The 20083-nt window shown below is 41.1% G+C and overlaps 1 protein-coding gene and 1 long non-coding RNA gene across 3 annotated transcripts in view; both read left to right on the top strand.

The window, feature by feature from the left end:
• The window catches only part of ARMH3 (armadillo like helical domain containing 3), a 110781-nt gene that overhangs the window by 42261 nt on the left and 48437 nt on the right, over window positions 1–20083 (top strand). For both annotated transcript variants that reach the window (XM_032950348.2, XM_032950346.2), the window contains exons 15-18: window positions 1550–1651; window positions 11353–11411; window positions 11732–11797; window positions 15096–15165. In XM_032950348.2, the coding sequence (XP_032806239.1) occupies window positions 1550–1651; window positions 11353–11411; window positions 11732–11797; window positions 15096–15165 (297 nt within the window). The remainder of the gene's footprint in view (window positions 1–1549; window positions 1652–11352; window positions 11412–11731; window positions 11798–15095; window positions 15166–20083) is intronic.
• Window positions 15172–19176, top strand: LOC142924170 (uncharacterized). Its single transcript, XR_012941351.1, has 2 exons — window positions 15172–17212; window positions 17265–19176. It is a non-coding gene; the product is annotated as an uncharacterized LOC142924170 (long non-coding RNA).

Raw genomic sequence — 20083 nt, 5'->3', positions numbered from 1 at the left:
TTCAGATGTGCTTCTGTGACCATCTGGAATGCTTTTTCTCTCTATTAGAAAGTCACTGGAGCTATACACTTTTAAATATAGTTTAAAGCTCATTTAATGAGTGTTCACTTTGGTGTTTAGTTTGTGGTCCTTCCCCTGCACCACCGATTAGCACGGTTGGCTACGCATGGTGCGAAAGAAGTTCAACACATACATATGTACATGGTCTTTTTAACATTCGGTGCCCACCAATAAGTAACAAACAAAACCTCCACCATGGATCTAAAGTCGACCATGGTACTGTGAATGGTGGAGTGGCAGTGCACCGGTTGACACACTGCGCTATGAACCTGGTGACCTTAGTTCAATTCACGGTCATGGCTAACATTGGTGGTAATTGATATCTCAGCCGCTGACCTGCCCATACTGGACATCTGTGAAAAAGAGCTTCATAGCTCATTGGACTCCTCCAGTCTAAATAAAGTTTCTGATTCTGAACTGGTCCTTTGGGCCTCCCCCGATCACCAATCTGCATTGACCAGCATGGTAAAATACGACCGACACAACTTGGGGTGCCCTTCGTCTAGAAGTGGATTGACAAAGGGCAATTTAAATGTACCATTCAGCATCTGAGATAAACTTTAGAACACACACAATTAAATGGCCAGCCTTAAGCACTGTTTAAAAACCATTCACTGTGCACTATCTAACTACTAACTAACATGCATCATGGTTATCACTGAGCATGCAGAGAAGACCATCCAAAATGCACTACCCGGCCTGAAGCATTTAGCAGCGAAACACCCTCTGCCAATGACCGAGCCTACAGGATGGAGCAGGTTTAGTGCTTATAAGTTATCAGACCGTAAAATGTATTGATTGGTTGAAAGTGATTTAATACTATTTCAACACGATGGAGTATTGATCTGCTCATGGAGCTGACTTTGTTTGTATGAACCTAGACCTCATGTGATTGTAGCTTTGACATCCTGGTGTGATGGCTCACACAATGTATAGAGTGAGGTTAGGGAAATCAGTCTGTATGTTGCTGTGGACATTAATATTTTGAGAGTCTGTTTTAGGGGAAAAGAACACCTTCATGCTCAGCCACCCTGAATGATTTGCTACTCATTGTGCATTTGGCTTAGATTGGGGCAAGTCTGAACACATTATGGTATTGTGATTCTAAAGTAGTACTGTTACATGAAATATTCAAAACAGGACAACCCCATGACTTAGGAAGGCCACATAGGATGTTTATTTCAACTTGTCATTGCATTGTGTTAGATAAAAACACGTTTTTAATATCCACAGTGGTAATCTGTGCCAACTCATCATTGTCCTTCCCCCGCACCTCCGATTACCACGGTTGGCTACGTATGGTGTGAAAGAAGTTCAACATACATACATGCATACAATCACAAACTGTAATGTATATTTTTATTCCTGGCTCTGTCAATAATAAAGTCTCGTGGTGCTGTTCTAAGCACTAGTACGCCTGAACGGCGCACGTTCTGTGTTCCCACGGTGCTTGTCTGATTGCCGCTTCTCGCGGGTGTTTTCGCTTCAGCATTGAGCAGCACAGAGCTCCCACTTGATCCAAACATCCAAACCAGCAATCTCCTCATCACATTCCTCAAGTACAGCTCCATCATCATGCAGGACACCAAAGGTGAGAGCTGTGGTTGAGAGGGTGATTTTGTTGTTGCATCGTAGCCCCTTGTGTGAATGCGTGAACGCAGTCAGCCACCGAGCAGAGTTCATTCGGTGTTTGATGTGAACCCATCCGTGTTTTGTACGAGTGAACGTGTGTGCACTTGTCTTTTATGTTCTCAATGCAAAAGCGTGGATGGAAGACGACATTAAATTGTAATGCAATTGTGGACGCTGCCTTTTAATCAACGCGTAAATCAGACCCATTGTCTCCACGGGTTTGTTACCTGGTTATAAATAAAGAGCGTTTATTAAATTCAGTAGCCATTGCTCTACATCAAAGTCTGTTGATTTAAAAACACTTGTTTTCCGAGGATAGTGGTGTTCGAGATGGAATAGGGAAAACTCTCACGTCAGTTTTTGCCTCCATGCTGAAATGAGCCATGGAGTGGTGTTTATCTCATTTGGCAGCCTGAATATTCCACATTACAGTATTTGGGGCCAATTTTGTCCATGCCATGACCACTCATCACTTCCAATAAAGTGATACTCATTTTATCGACTACAGAGGATGATAGGCCGAGTATAATACTGAACGAGAATATAAGTTATAACCTTACAATTGCGAATTAAGTGCTCTAATCATAACACCACCTGGCCATATAGAAAAACTCACATCAAAATTAGTAATTAGGGGCTTTGTGCCCATGTGCTCTGGTCCTTTTGTTAATGTTGCCAGGCTGCTATTATGGGAATTGTCATGCTGTCAGTATATCCTGTATCTGCAGATACATAGTTTATCACCATTGAGAACACGGACATTAATCACCACCCTTCAGGCTTTCAGTCAGTGTTTTGTGTAAATGGAAAAGTGTATTGAGCTGATTCTAATTTTCTTTCTTTTGACATCTGTGCAGTAATCCACAACCCGAAATTTTGGGTACATTGCATTTATTTATATTGCTGTAATATTCTGCAATTTTGAAAATTAATCGGAAACTATTGCAAAATGTAAGTATGTGTTTGTTCAATTGAGACTATGCAGCCATGCTAAAGTGCATCACTGCTTTGCTATTAGTAAATGAATAGAATGCTATTTCTGGTGTTTAGCATTGAAATGTAAACTGCAACAGTTTTAATAGGATTGCTATGTAGGGCTCTATAAGCATTTTGGCTGGACAATTATATGGGCCATTTCTGGACAGTGGAATTAAATTTAAACTCAAATTTGTTTATTCTGTGACCTGGAACGTGATGTGATAATCTGGGTCACATGACAGCAGTGACTGTTTAACAATTTAACTTAATTATCACTTATTATTGGTTCTTTCGGTAAAGTCACATAGAAGGGAAACAATAAAATAATAAAAAAATATGAAACAATAAAATTCTCACGACGTTTCGACTGCAACACAAGCAATCATCAGGTGTGAAAACCACAGCAAGATCTCACCTCGTGGAGTTGCAATGATCATGAGAACGGTGAGGAATCAGCCCAGAACTGCATGGGAGGATCTTGTCAATGATCTCAAGGCAGCTGGGACCATAGTCACCAAGAAAACAATTGGTAACACACTACGCCGTGAAGGACTGAAATCCTGCAGCACCCGCAAGGTCCCCCTGCTCAAGAAAGCACATATACATGACCTTCTGAAGTTTGCCAATGAACATCTGAATGATTCAGTGGACAACTGGGTGAAAGTGTTGTGGTCAGATGAGACCAAAATGGAGCTCTTTGGCATCAGCTCAACTCGCCATGTTTGGAGGAGGAGGAATGCTGCCTATGACCCCAAGAACACCATCCCCACCGTCAAACATGAAGGTGGAAACATTATGCTTTGGGGGTGTTTTTCTGCTATGGGGACAGGACAACTTCACCGCATCAAAGGGACGATGGACGGGGCCATGTACCGTCAAATCTTGGGTGAGAACCTCCTTCCCTCAGCCAGGGCATTGAAAATGGGTTGTGGATTGGTATTCCAGCATAGCAATGACCCAAAACACACGGCCAAGGCAACAAAGGAGTGGCTCAAGAAGAAGCATATTAAGGTCTTGGAGTGGCCTAGCCAGTCTCCAGACCTTAATCCCATAGAAAATATGTGGAGGGAGCTGAAGGTTCGAGTTGCTAAACGTCAGCCTCGAAACCTTAATGACTTGGAGAAGATCTGCAAAGAGGAGTGGGACAAAATCCCTCCTGAGATGTGCGCAAACCTGGTGGCCAACTACAAGAAACGTCTGACCTCTGTGATTGCCAACAAGGGTTTTACCCCCAAGTACTAAGTCATGTTTTGCAGAGGGGTCAAATGCTTATTTCCCTCATTAAAATGCAAATCAATTTTTTACATTTTTGACATGCGTTTTTCTGGATTGTTTTGTTGTTATTCTGTCTCTCACTGTTCAAATAAACCTACCATTAATTATAGACTGTTCATTTCTTTGTCAGTGGGCAAACGTACAAAATCAGCAGGGGATCAAATACTTTTTTCCCTCACTGTACCCTTAGTACTTGCTTGAAAGAGGTTTTCATTTTATAAATTGTTGCATTGAAATATTGACACTTAATTTTCACCCAGCCCAGTACTGGTTTGGTGTTCTGCTGGAAAGATAAAATAAACGTGCTCCTGGAGTCTGTAATGTAAAATGAAAAATAGTTTGATGAGAATTTGAGAACGATACTGAGAAACCCAAAGCATTCAAATTGAAGTGTCATCTCCAGAGAGACCAGCAGTGATAAAGACTTTGAATAACCAAATAGATAGAGAGATTTCCAAGATTAATAAACATCTGGGAGTCTATTATAATAACAGGTATCTTTTCCAAGGGAGGCCTTTTATATTTTACCAATAAATATGAATGAGATCCTGCTGGGCACTGCAGAGTGACAGCGGCTGTTTTTTATGCTGATGAATCGTTCTTTCACGGCCATTTTATTATTACATCCTGACAATGAACGATGCCCTCTCTACAGTGGTCTACTTCATCCTATTTCTGACTTAATAACTTTCATGAACTTGAAGATCTTATTATCTTCATTGTGCAGACATCACTTTCCCAGGAGAATAATTCTTGCAGTTTGTGTTTTTAAGTGACGATTGATGCTATGGCATTTAATGCCTATTCCTGTCATTTGATTGTTGGGTTAAAAATGAATTGTGATGCTTTTCAAAGACACACATTGTTCTTTACACATTTCCAGAAACACGCTTCACATTGAAAGCCGTATGGCAGTGTGATTACAGGCATGCAGATTTGTAGAGTACACTGATAATTACAAATGCATTATCAAATCTATCAAAGGCAGCCAAATTCACTTTAAACCACACATTTTATGCACTGCATACTAACTATGTGTTAACTTGTATACTAACTCGCCATGGTGTATTCTGTTTGGTACTTTCAAGAATGATTTATTGAGACTTGGCCTTATTATTGTCGCTTGAATTGCAGAGCAAACCTACTGGCCATTCTGGTCTTCAACAGTTGCTGCGAGCTTTAAGTAGATGTCAAATTTCAAGACTTGGAAGCTTAGTTTTTTGTGATAGAACATGTACCTGAGAAGAATCACACCATTACCAAAACTGTCAAAAAGTCTTTGAAATTACAATATCGGAGCGTTTCATTCCAAAATTAATGGACAGTGAGCATGTCTAATACCCCACATTTTATACAGCTGAACATGAAAAAAATCCCATTTAAAGGAATAATTATCTTTTATAGCATTTCAGATTCACATGGTTAGGATCATATGCCCGGGTCAGTTGAAGACTGTTTGATTCTGTCTGGGGTTACACGTGCTTCTCCCACATTCCTCATTTTGGCATGTGATGTTTAAACAGCATGTCCGCATCCATTGCTAATTGCAGTCCATCCATTTGGTCTGGTGACAAGGTGATTGACTTGCAATCAGAAGGCCATGAATTCAAATCTAGTTCAGAGTTCACTTCAGAAAATCCTTATTCTCCCTAACCATAATTAACTTAACCCTAATTAGTACTACTTTGTGGGAAGTGAACAGTAATTTGTCTAATAGAGAGAATAAGCTAAACCATATTAATGTAGAATCTCCAAGACCGGCTCATGGCTTCTCATGTACGAGAAGGTCATGCTCATTACACACAAAGTGCTTGCCACAAACGAACCACAACACCTCGCTGATCTCGTCAAGGAGCATAAACCATCACGCAAACTCCGGTCATCCTCGCGGTGGCTTTTGGCTAACCATCAAACAAAGACGGTCACCGCATCGCGCGCTTTCAGATGCTCTTCTGTGGCCGTCTGGAATGCTTTTCCGGTATTAGGAAGCGAATGGAGCTATGCACTTTTAAATCTAGGTGGAAAATTTAATTCTTTATAACTGCTTTTTGTGTTTAGATTGTTGTCCTTCCCCTGCATCTCCGATTAGCATGGTTGGCTACGTTCTGTGTGAAATAAGTCTAACATGCAAACATATATACATACAATATCAGCTTGAAATTAGATTGGCCATGGAGACTCACATCTACCCCTCTAAGGAATGAAATAGGAGGACTTCTCCACAAATCTGGCTGTCGCCTGATGAAGCTAGTTGTAATTATTGGCGAAACGTCATACTCAGATGGTAAACGTTGTGGCTTGGCTCTCCAACACACCGGTGTGCTGTACTAGTAACGAATTGGCATGTTCTGTTTACGTAACAAACATTACTAATTGGCTGTTGGATGGTGGCGGGTTTAACGACAAACATTTACGTGATCTAACCCCCCCCCCCAGAAAACTGTATTTTGGAGACTAAATAGTGATATTTTGTAATTTGTATTACTTAATTCCAATTGCGCTAGGGGCATCGTGTCGTGAGATGAAGAATCCATTCAGAAAACCGAGAGAGCAGCATGCCCCACTTGTCAGAGTGGACGAGATTTTACATCGGACTTCTCCCAAAATATGAAACTGCACATTGGATCATTACACAGTAGAGGGCACATTCCCACGCACTGTGCAATGCAATTGTTTGTCACTTGAGAGTCAAATCAAGTGTTAAAGCAAGTTTAAGGGAAATGTTTTGCAGTCACTGGTCACCCAGGTGAGACCATCACCTCGCTACACTTGAGAATTTTTTAATCACAGATTGCTTTCCAGATTCAGACTCAGGATCTCAGCCATGCCAGCTCAATGCTCTGATTTGTGAGCCACCTGGTCATCTCCACCTTTGTAAAGAAAATTAAGTGCTTTTGCAGTCAATCCATGGAGCCTATTTTTCTCATTTAAGTCAAATGTAATTGGTGCGAAGGAGACATTGCTTATTCTTAGTTTTTTCGGTAAAGTCACGTTGAAGAGAAACAACAAAATAACAAAATATATATAAAACAATAAAAAAATTCTCACGACGTTTCGACCATAACTCAAACGGTCATCATCAGGTGTGTCGGTTTGCATAAATTTATTTTGAAAACGGCATATTTATTTATATATATATAAAATAACGTTTGCGTCACGCGCAACGATTGGCAGACGAAATTTCGTCTCCCCCCTCCTCTTTTCAAAAAATAGATGGACTAGTCCTGGGCAAACTGCCAATCGTTGCGCGTGACGCAAACGTTATTTTTATATAAATAAATAAATATGCCGTTTTCAAAATAAATTTATGCAAACCGACACACCTGATGATGACCGTTTGAGTTATGGTCGAAACATCGTGAGAATTTTTTATTGTTTTATATATATTTTGTTATTTTGTTGTTTCTCTTCAACGTGACTTTACCGAAAAAACTAAGAATATGAATTACTGCAGTCACGAAAGCTTTAAATCGAGACATTGCTTATTTATTTTGTTATCTCTTTTAAGGTATGATAAAAAACAAATGATGGTATAAAAATGAACAGTATGCAATTGAATTCCACATTTATGCCAGTTTTCAGGTCTGAAAACTTTAGGCAATTGAGCTATAATTTGTGCACTGTTGTTTTTTTCACAGTAAACTTGGTCTTTCTGTTTGACTTAACATAACAAATTATTCCAGGCATTAAGGCCTTTCTGAAGAAACATGCACAGCTTGGCCTGCGAGCATAGTCTGTGTAAAAAAAAAACATGAAAGCGTCTATTTCGAAGTACATTATTTATTAAAGTGGGGTTTTATTTATTAATATTTTTGCCAATTTACAGCGCAGTTCCACGGGAAGCAGCAAGTAATGGAAGGTCCCCAGCTGTGCTAAATCGCTTGAGTGCAAAATGAGAGCCCCGCAGGCTGCGTCACCCCCCTGCCTGTCAGCGAGCTGAGATGTGACAGGCAAGGGAGGGAGGGATGCTGTATGCCCATCTTCCTGCTTGTACGGCATGGGTGCCAGTCACCGCGAACGTAGACCAGCACAGGCCCCCACAGTGCCCCCATCAGGCTCGTTACTGCGGCGGGCGCAATTAATATTCAGTCTCGTTTTTTAATGATGTCACAAATTAATCAAACCAAAAGGAATGAATTGCTGGTATCGACACTATGGCATGCTAGATATTGGAACGTTTCTGTTTTTTTTACACACAATTGTATTATGCAGTGTGCTGTTTATAGTTTTTTCTAAGTCTTGTTGGTTAACCTTATTCCGTGATCTAAAAGTAAATGGCAATAGTGATTCGGTGAATATTTGTAAAGATAAAAATGCTAGTGTTAGGGCTGCAGAAGAGTCCTACTATTCGTAGTAATACATCGACTGCACAACCAATTATTGATAATGCATTTGGCAGAAATGGTAACGTCATTAAGTAATTTTGATGAAGAAAGTTAATTCCAACCTACTGCACATACTAAGAAAAGCCCCTTAGTAGGGCTGTCATTTCGCATAGAGAGCTCTCAGTTGGGCTATGTGGGATAATTCCTCCTCGCATAGCATCTTTCTTTCATAAATCCAACTCGTGAAAACCCTGACATTGTACCTTGAGTGTGGACGTGGCTAGAAACAAGTGGTGACAGAAAGTAACGACTTCTCCATGACAAGTATGGGATTTGTGTGCACTGGGGAGGGTGTTTTGTACCCAGATAAAATGCAGTCAGCTTGTTTCGAATGTAATTGTTGGTTCTTTGTCATCAAGAGGTGCATTTTTATGGCTGTTATCAGCAATTTTTTTAAAAGTGAGAACTTTTTAACAGCACAACTAATCCTGACTTCATTAATCAACCTTATATCGGCCAATGATAATAATAATAATAATGCTGCTGTAATGTCGTTATTGATGCCTTAAAATAATTGATGTAAAAAATACTGAGTTATATCAGTTGGCAGCCAACCATTGCCTTTGGTACGAATTGATGTATATATACACAATTGTTGGTGTCATTTGTTTAATTTGGTCCGTGAATAAATGTTTTTATTTAATTAAATCGAACGATCTATATTGCAAACATCTCCTGAGCTTATGAATAGATTGTGAAATTCGGGATCAGAATCAGATTCTTTAATTAGGCTGGAGGAATCCGATGATATGTGAAGCTCTTCCTCACAGATGTCCAGTAATGCTTCTCCATAGGTGAATTTAAAAATCAGTGATTTGGCCCACTCTATTATTCATTCACTTTCACATTTTGTACACTCTGCAGCTTCACGGACAAGTACTTTTGTTCTATCAGCAGATGTTCCTTATTTAAGGTGGGGGGGGGGGGGTTATGCTAAGATACGACTGCACAGTTGGCGGTGTCTTACGCGGAGGAGTGTCGTGGTGCCTCCTGCATCAACGAGCCTGCAGATGGAGTCGGCTGTATTTAGTTTTGGCCCCGTGCCCGTACTACGGCACTGTGGGAGATGGCGTTGGCACGTGAATCGTCACCCTTCCGATCCTTGGCGGATAAAACTTGTTCTTTGCGAGCTTGTCCCCCTGAGAGATTAAGACATAGTGCTGGGAAAGCGTTCTCCGTTGACTTGGCCTTTCACTTCCGTTATCGTGGCAAACAATTTAAAGGCAGCGTGTGTGACAATTTACGTAGCGAAACTATTCAGTCATGTATTGGTTCAAAAATAAAGATATAAATTTGTTATGTTTCCAAAGTAACTATTGCCAGATGTGTTGTGGTTAGAGTACTCAACTGATATTCATATCAATCTTGATTTGAAGCTTTCGTGACTGCAGGAATCCATACTCTTTGGTTCTTTTGGTAAAGTCACGTATTTTATTTTATACCTACGTGACTTTACCGAAAGAACCAAAGAGTACGATTTTCATATGTTTGCGAGTTCAGAGTCCGGTTCGGACATCATAGCCTATTTTCCCAATAAAATATGTTCCACCATTGTAAGAAGTTGAAATTAATCATTGTGTGGTGAGGCTTCCCACCCCCCCCCCCCTTTGTGTGCCACCAATGAAGATGAGCGCTGCCACAATGCCTGTTCTAAATTTGAATATCTAGAAGCATTTTTCAGTGTGTCCTTTTTAACGAGAGGGTCTGATGCCTTTTTACCCGACTCGGTGCGAATCATAACAGTCATGAGTGTGTGCTTGATTGATGTAATGTCATGTTGTCTAAACAAGCTACTCGTTGTGTTTTGACCATCGACATGCATTACAATGCCCATGTTCTTTCACAATCACATTGTAATCAGTGCACCTCACAAACGCCATGCCAAATAACTTCAACATGAGAATGACTCCCAATGCTGGGGTAGTCGGGTCCTGAGACTTGAATACATTGAGCCCTTTTCACTGCTACGCTGTTATATATTTTCTAGGAGTTAAATTAATCTTTTACGTGACGAATGTGAACACAACACATTGTGTTTGTGTTATATGTATATATAGCTCATCGGGAGCAAGAGTGCAGTGCTTAGCGCGCTGCTACAAACACGGCGATCCGAGTTCCAATTCCCGCTCAAGACCAATAACAGTGGCAAATATTTAAACCGGTCCTGGGTGTCCACTAGGTCGACTCAGCCTTAAATGACGACCTGATGCGGTGTTTAAACATCAGCACTGGGGAGACAAAGGCAGCCAGGTGTGGCGTTGCCCCACCACCCGCTCGTGTGTCGTGCTTCATAGGCACTCGCTAACAGCACTTGCCCCAACAGTGTTGAAGGCTATACGGGGGATCTTTGTATTTTATAGCGCATTCATTTACGTCATTAATTTTTAAAGCGTATCGTTAATTTTAAATGTAAGCATGCATTACTCTACATCAATTATTAAAAGGAAATTTACGGTTTTATTAATTGGTTTATTTTTTTAAGATACCACTTCTGCTTGTGGTTTAATGCTGCCACATTTGTGAGGTTTGTTTGACGATACTTCACCACACTGCTCAGGGCAGGTTGATGAGCGCAGATTTTTACAATTGAGCAATGAATTCAATCTGAACGACATCGGTGGATTATACATGAATTGGTATATTTGTGTATGTTATCATCAGCCATAATATCTCCACGGCTGGATGAAAGCCTCCCCAAATGATCACAATCTGTGGTCTGATCTCATCTCCATGACGGACGTCTTCAAGGGCTTGTGCCTTTGGCTGCCATTCCCCTGCTAGCCTCGACCGCTGGCCATCATTGTGCCTTCTAGCAACGTGTTGAACGCCCATTACAAGATGTTTTCAGAAAATTGTATTGGCGAAATGAAGGCATAAACACAAGTGGAAACACTATTAACCATCTCGGACATGTATGCTATAATTATATATAGGTATGCCTTTGTATATGGTGGGTATAGTTATAATAACTGTACACATTGCTGTGCTGTTCTAACTGGCAATATTTATTATTTTGTTGCAGATGAACACAGACTGAACAGTGCCAAGCTCTGTTTGATTATCCTCACCTGCATTGCAGAGGTACACATTTCAATAATCAGCTTTTTGGCAGTAGCGATGAGTGACCTTTAAAGCAACACAGCTGTGGCCATAGATTTTCTTTCTTTGATTAGCTCATGCATTCAAATCCACTTGACAACCTGCCTTTGGGATTTCACAACCACACAGCGCTGTGAGGAATTTATATTAAAAAGAGGCGGCCTAATGCACTGCATGTTACGTTTTTGCGTGCCAATAAAGCACCAGAGTCGGGGTATTGATTGAGAATCACCACGGAGTGAGGCTACAAGTTGGAGCATTCATAATTGATGCCGTTGCTGCGTGATGCTCTTTTTTAACAGGACCAGTACGCCAACTCCTTCTTGCATGACGACAACATGACTTTTCGTGTTCATCTACATCAGATGGTGAGTGTGTGTGTTGCTGCCAACAGGGATGCATGTGCTGAGAACATGCGTGAGCTCAGGTTTTCCCATTTCGAGGGCTCGTCTTGCTCACTGCCGCGGCACTACGTTCGACACTCTTCACAGACATTGAATTATTTCAGTAGACAATGCAAGAAAGAACTGTTTAATTGAGCTTACAATGCATGAATATTCCACACTAGGGGTAACCGAGGTTATAAGAGTTGTGCGTTTATAATGTACTTGCTTGCATTGCTTCGAGGTGTGATACAATGTTGTATGAAAAGAAGCAATCTGTATTGGGTTGGGTTATCAAACCCACTATCATGTACATGTCCTTATGGAAGGAAATACATGATCTCTGGATATTTGTTTGCATGGGAGGGCTTTTTTCTGTAGAAGACATGGATAATTAGGCCCACTTTAATAATTGGTCTCATAAAGCTACACAAAGCTTGATATTACCATAGTGTGCAATAATTGTCAAATTAGGTACTGTACTACAAGGTTATATTCATGCACCTATATGTTTCACATGAGCTCATTCATGTGTTGTCATTATATATGTACCAATACTTGTATAATGCAGCAGTTAGGCTCAGAGGATTCCTGTCAAGATAAATGTCAGGGCATCTAACCCTTCAAGGATTCATGGAGACATAACTCTGATGGTATTGTAATTGTGAGTAAATTGGCCATTACAATGGGCACACATTGGCCTTGCACACATGACTAATGTTAAGTTATTATTTTACTTTAACACAAACGAGGATAACACGCTTCTTTCACGATAACCCATGGCGTCTGAGCACGCAGGTTGGATTCAGTCCAGCGAACCCTTGACCCCAACGTCAAGCACAGCAATAACCACTTGGCCACCCAATAATCAAAACACGTACACTCAATGGCTTGTGCGTATCATTGTAAATTGGTTGTCTTTGTAACCTTACTCCTTGGCTTATTATTAACATTGCCCCCGTGAAGCCATCATCCATATCAGACTTAAGACCAATTGGATATGAATGGGCAAAGTTGAGTGTGTTAGCTCAGCACACTCGCCTATAATCTCGCACATTCATGTTTATCTCGAGCATGCAACATACTGGATGTACTATGAACACACCAGCACATTAAACAATCACACACTGCGCCTTTCACGCACGTGTTTATATACAGCTGCTTGAAAACATGTCAACTGGTAACTTATTGGCATTCCTGCTTTGATTTCAGTTTCATTGTAAAAACATGTCAGCTGGTAACTTATTGGCATTCCTGCTTTGATTTCACTTTCATTGCAAAAATGTTGGTACAATGCGTTATGCAGCGTAAGTTTGAAAATATAAGTTTAACACGTAGGCTTTCGCGACCAATATCATCCATAATAGAAGTTTTTGGGTTAGATCGCGTAAATAAAATATTTACATGCTTTGGGAACAACAACAAAAAAATCGCGTAAATAAAATATTTATGCGATCTAACCCAAAAAACCTCTATTATGTTTGAAAATATACGGTTTTTTTGTTGTTGTTCCCAAAGCATGTTTTAAATTAACTTAGATTGCTGCTAATGCACTCTCTTTTAAATGAGTACGAAGCATTTATGTTTTAAATGAGATGCAAATTTCCATCGCAATAAAAGCCTTTGTCCCCAATACACAATACGCTGGCTGCTGTCACCACTCCATGCTGCTCAGCTTTGCCAGGACCCAACATTGCAATCGGGACGCCTCATTTTTGGGTTTCAGTTCAGTCTGTGCTCATGAGTGTGGCAATATTAAATTCCTGACATTTAGCTTCTCGTTTGTTCCAGGACATTCACCAATTAGATACAAATAATCTGCCATCTGCTTTAATTAGACCTAAGGGCTCATGACCGTCAGGAACGTTATGCCATAACCGACCCCATGCTACGCCATATATTTGATTCGTTGTCACCAGCACTAACATACCTTTAGAGCCATCCCTGTGTGTATTCACACTGGCCCATGCCATCAGAATCCTCGGTGGACAATATGCACAGTTTACCATCCTGTAGCTGTGAGTTTTACAGCTCCTGTAGGGATAAAGGAGCGACACATAACTGGATTTGTTCTTTAGTTTTGTTCCTCCTCTCCCCAAGATTGTGGTTAACCGAGTTAAGTCAATGCAAAGTCCAATGTCCTGTTTCTGTTTGGTATCATTGGACACTGCCTGCTGTAGTAAAAATAGATGTGGGTATTTTGCGTAATGTATTGTTTTGTACTCAAACTTGGCCTCCAACCCCAATGCCAAAGAACGACATTTTATTTTCAAATGCATTATCAGATCAGGATTTTTTGTGTGAGGTCAAACTCGTGTAAATTCAAAAGATGCTGGTGTGATATATGCATTTTCACTTGATGGAAGTCACTGCATTCATGTTCCAATTGGTATGTGCATCGACTGACAATTTCAAATCCAATTATTACGTATTTCAAACTGAATTGCGCAGATAATTGCTTTTAAGTTAGAGGAATTTCTTGTTACTTTGATAAGGAATTCCATGCCGCTGTGATGTTCCACGGATATGTCACATCATGATACTATGCTGTATATTGCCAGAATGCACAACTCTGCGCTCAGCTGATGATTAATGCTAACAAATGTTATTTATTGTAACATTGTTTTTTTGACAAGGGCTTCCACTTTTGCATAACTCACACCCCTGAGCCTTTCCTCATTTAATTCCCCGATTATTACTAAATCCAGCACATATTAGATTATCAGCATCTTTTTTTAACAGGATATATTTGGAAGTGATTTTCTTATGCAACCACCACCGTCCTTAGGATGTGACCGTCTGTCCCCCCCAGTGATAATCCTACGTTCTGTTCTGTGGATGACTACTCTTGACTACCTACAAAGTCGTGCTAACATAATCATAACCTAAATTTGGACTTAAAACTTTCGTGACTGCAGGAATTCTTATTCTTGGTTCTTTCGGTAAAGTCACGTAGATAGAAAATTAAAATTAAAATAAATCGAAATTAATAAAAGCATTATTTTTTATTTTATTTTATTATTTGAATTTTCTGTCTACGTGACTTTACCGAAAGAACCAAGAATATAATCATCCCTGGATGATGGCTGCGCTGACCCACAACAGGAATGTTAACTTGCGATCTTTCGAGTCAAGCGCTCTTAAGACCAGGCAACACACAGCTGAATAGACTATATAAACAAAAGGTACTGCATAATCAACGTCTACTAAACATAATTAAACAGTTTAGAAAGCGATATCATTAATCATCCCCCTTGTGACCCACTTTCCCCATCTCTTGCAGCCAATGCGTCACCGCAAGAAGGTTGTGGACAAGAATGTGCCGTCTCGCCCACTGGCGTGTGCCGTGCTCGGTAATTCCATCTTGTAATGTTTTGTCCAATACAGTCAGACTCTTCTGTGTATTTTTTATCTGTGTGTGTGTGCGAGACATTGAGGGGAGCAGTAGTGTAGCGGTTAGCACAATGCGCTACGAACCCGGCGACCCGGGTTCGATTCCTGCTCATGGCCAACATTGGTGACGATTATCTGAACTGCTCCTGGACCTTCCCTAGGTCGACTCAGCCTCAAATGAGAACTTGGTGCGGTGTTTAAACATCGCCAGTGGGGAGACAAAGACGGCCAGGCGTGGTGCTTGCCACCCACCTCCTCGTGTGCCGTGTCGGCCTTCATAGGTGCTCACTAACAGCACTTGCCCCAAAGTCTGTTAAGGCTATATGTGGGATCTTTGTCTTTGTGAGACACGCGAACAGATGAAGCACTGCATTTGAGTTGGTCATCATGCACGGTGGTAATTATGTATACCTGCAACTTGGAGTTAGGGTACATGGATCACGCCAAGATCGAATTAAATGTGTTGTCTTAAGTGTTTTTGTGTGGTGCATGGGAAGTGGTAGTGTAGTGGCTAGCACACTACCCTGTGAACCCGGCGACCCAAGTTGGCTTGCCGCTCACAACCAATAACAAATGGGCGAATGTATTCTATGTTGAAACCAAACCTGGAAATACAGTTTCATTCTCAGCCACAGATGAGTAGGAAGTGCCATCTGAACTTGTCTTGGGTCATGCCGAGGTTGACTCAGCCTTAAATGCGTACTGTAGCTGGTGTTCCTCATTGTGAGTGTGGTAGAGGTCATGCCACCATCTCGGTAGAGGTCATACCGCCATTGTGAGTGTGGTATAGGTCATGCCACCATCTTGGTATAGGTCATACCACCATTGTGAGTGTGGTATAGGTCATACCGCCATCTTGGTATAGGTCACACCACCATTGTGAGTGTGGTATGGGTCATACCGCCATCTTGGTATAGGTCATACCGCCATTGTGAGTGTGGTAGAGGTCTCACCACCATCTTGGTATAGGTCATGCCGGGTATAGGTCATACCGCCTTTGTGAATGTGGTATAGGTCATACCACCATCTTGGTATAGATGATACCACCATTGTGTGTGTGGTATAGGTCATGCCACCATCTTGGTATAGGTAATACCGCCATTGTGAGTGTGGTATAGGTCATACCACCATTGTGAGTGTGGTAGAGGTCTCACCACCATCTTGGTATAGGTCGGACCACCATTGTGAGTGCGGTGGAGGTCATACCACCATCTTGGTATAGGTCATACCACCATTGTGAGTGTGGTATAGGTCATGCCACCATCTTGGTATAGGTCATGCCACTATCTTGGTATAGGTCATGCCGGGTATAGGTCATACCGCCTTTGTGAATGTGGTATAGGTCATACCACCATCTTGGTATAGATGATACCACCATTGTGAGTGTGGTATAGGTCATGCCACCATCTTGGTATAGGTCATACCGCCTTTGTGAGTGTGGTATAGGTCATGCCGCCATTGTAAATGTGGTAGAGGTCATGCCACCATCTTGGTATAGGTCATGCCGCCATTGTGAGTGTGGTATAGGTCATACCACCATTGTGAGTGTGGTAGAGGTCTCACCACCATCTTGGTATAGGTCATGCCGCCATTGTAAGTGTGGTAGAGGTCATGCCACCATCTTGGTATAGGTCATGCCACCATCTTGGTATAGGTCATACCGCCTTTGTGAGTGTGGTATAGGTCATACCGCCATTGTAAGTGTGGTAGAGGTCATGCCACCATCTTGGTGTAGGTCATACCGCCATTGTGAGTGTGGTAGAGGTCATGCCGCCATTGTGAGTGTGGTAGAGGTCATGCCACCATCTTGGTGTAGGTCATACCGCCATTGTGAGTGTGGTAGAGGTCATACCGCCATTGTAAGTGTGGTAGAGGTCATGCCACCATCTTGGTATAGGTCATACCGCCTTTGTGAGTGTGGTATAGGTCATGCCGCCATTGTAAGTGTGGTAGAGGTCATGCCACCATCTTGGTGTAGGTCATACCGCCATTGTGAGTGTGGTAGAGGTCATGCCGCCATTGTGAGTGTGGTAGAGGTCATGCCACCATCTTGGTGTAGGTCATACCGCCATTGTGAGTGTGGTAGAGGTCATGCCACTGTATTGGTCACTTGTGCCAGGCTGGATGGTGCTCCACAGCAGCACTACTTGGGTAGGAGGCAATTCGTGCCATCTTATTGTTATATTCTTGCACTTTCCTTAGGTAGACAAGAATTCTCTAAAATGCCAACAAAACATTTATTTAAAAAAAGTCAACAAGTATATTATGATTCTTCTTTGGTTCTTTCGGTAAAGTCACGTAGAATGAGAATAAAATAATAAATTGATAAAATAAAATAACACAATGAAATTCTCACGACGTTTCGGCCACAACACAAGCGGCCTTCATCAGGTGAAGGGACGAGACTCTCTCGAGGACAGCGCTGGAGCGAACACAGCCAAGCCCAGACCGCGACCTTTAAGCTGTGTGAGAAGAAACAGAGCGCCTTGACAAAGGAATTAGCATAGAATTTAGCATTGAAATAGCTGAGTGATTAGCTTGTGACTGGTCACAGAAATGGCTATGTTAAAGTCAAAGCCTACACATCCACAGAGGCACCTAGTACAAATCAAACAGGAGAATTTAGCATTGAAATAACTGAGGGATTAGCTTGTGACTGGTCATAGAAATAGTTATGTTAAAGTCAAAGCCTACACATCCACAGAGGCACCTAGTACAAATCAAACAGGAGAATTTAGCATTGAAATAGCTGAGTGATTAGCTTGTGACTGGTCACAGAAATGGCTATGTTAAAGTCAAAGCCTACACATCCACAGAGGCACCTAGTACAAATCAAACAGGAGAATTTAGCATTGAAATAACTGAAGGATTAGCTTAACAGAAAGTATGAATGTTGAATGAAGTAGAGTTGTTATTTTATTTTTACCTACGTGACCTTACCGAATAGAACCAAAGAGTATTCAATATGTTGTATAGTCAAATAAAAATGTATTGTCACTCCCCCTTGAAACTTAAATCGTTGATATGCCAAATATATTGTGTAGTGCTCACATTTTTCCTTGACCAAAGTGGCACTTTTGACATGGGGAAGACACCCAATAAGTAATGATTCATGCAGTGTCTGGGCTGAAAAGATCAGCAAGATGTGTACAGATCGGTGCTTTTTGTTCCAAAATAGTTTCCATCTTGGAAAAGCTCCTACATTTTGAAAGCCGTTGGTCATTAGAGAATTTAGTTAATATTTTTGTTAGCAACACTTGCTGTAGTATACATAATTACAATTGCATGTAATTATGTATTTGTTCTGCACACTGTATAGGTTAATGCAAGAAAGCATAGTTTTCTAAGCATTTTAAAAAATGTGATATTTCAAAAGCATGTAATCATCGCAGGATCTATTGCTTGATCTGCTATTTTTCTTTGCCGCGAGGCATGCGACTGCCTCACGTGATGCACGATGTACACTAGCAGGTGCCAATTGATATATATATTCCAAGTTTCAAAATTGCATTCATTCCACGACCACAAGGCATGCCTTGACACTGGTGTTATGCAAGCAGCAAGTTCAACCGCTGTCTTTTTAATTCGTTTTAAACCCTTCTTTCGTGTGAGAACATTTACTGGGACGGTTTACGTTAATGAGCGGGATGCGCTCTCTGTCAACTGTTCAGTCCAAATTGTCGATGACGTTATGATGTTCCAGCAGCATACAGACCATGCTTCAGGTAAGATAGGTGGAAAGCATTATCTCGTTTAGTTAATGGTCAATAACAGCAGCAATGACAGAATGGGGACAGTAATGTAAAAATTGGTTCTCATTAAAATGTGTGGATGTTTAGAGTGTAATATTAACATAAGCATAAAGTATCTAATCCTGCAACATCTTCAGTCGAGTGTGTGTGATTTAACTTAGTTGTTTTCATTTATTTTATTTTATTTTTTACCTACATGACTTTACCGAAAAAACCAAAGAGTATAGAGTGTGTGTGTGTATGTTTGTGCATGTCTGAGTGTTTGTGTAAATTGCACGATGTATCTCTTTCAATGGGTAGTGCTTCGTGAACAAAGTGTGATGGCTTCTCAGTAAATCAAGATACTTAATTCTGCAAGCCACAGGATATGTGGTAAGATTGCGTCGCGAATGGGGAATGCCCCGAGTACCCACGTGAAATATTAATGTTTGCCGCTGAATAGCAAACACGTTGCACATTCATATATGTTGGCGCCCTTGCACAACTCCATATGAATAGTGGCGAGCAAACAGGTTTTCGTGTCTTTCGTGCATTGTTGGCCAGCAGCTCACGCCAAGCCAATGCATTGTTATCTTGCATCATCAACGACGATGGCATTTGGGTCTGCCGTTATGAGCCCGAGTAAACGCCAGAGCAGTGAATCAAAACACGAGGGTTCTCGATTGAAGAAACATGTCACGTCACAGACTTGTGTCAGAAAGGTAATGCTGATAGTATTCTGGGACGTGCAAAGACTGATAAGAATTGCTTTCCAGCAAAATCTATAGACTTGTCACCCAGTGCTTCATGTTGTGCCTTGTTGAAAAACAAAATTGAAGCATGAGATTCATTATAAATAGCATGGACTGTTGGGAAAGAGTGGGAGTGGGGTGCAGCACAGTAATTAATGCAACATTTGCCTAGCTTGGATGTGATGTTTAGAACATCCGCATGCAGTCCGCACCTATTCCCTAATGTAATTGTTGTTGTTTTGATGGTGACACTGTTGCCTGTTATTCTGCAAAGGACAGATACTTGAAATGCTATAGGCACGTTTTGTCATCTACCTAACATAGGAGGCCAAATGTACATTTATTCACATAGCACTGTCACCCTCCTTTGGGGAAAAACAAAACCTTAATTTTAT

Source organism: Petromyzon marinus, chromosome 9 (genome assembly GCF_048934315.1).
Source record: "Petromyzon marinus isolate PM22_M1 ecotype Great Lakes invasive population chromosome 9, UKy_Petmar_22M1.pri1.0, whole genome shotgun sequence".
In the NCBI taxonomy this organism is placed as follows: domain Eukaryota; kingdom Metazoa; phylum Chordata; class Hyperoartia; order Petromyzontiformes; family Petromyzontidae; genus Petromyzon; species Petromyzon marinus.
Note: the sequence above shows the minus strand (reverse complement) of the source record. Positions and strands in the feature narration are given on the sequence as shown.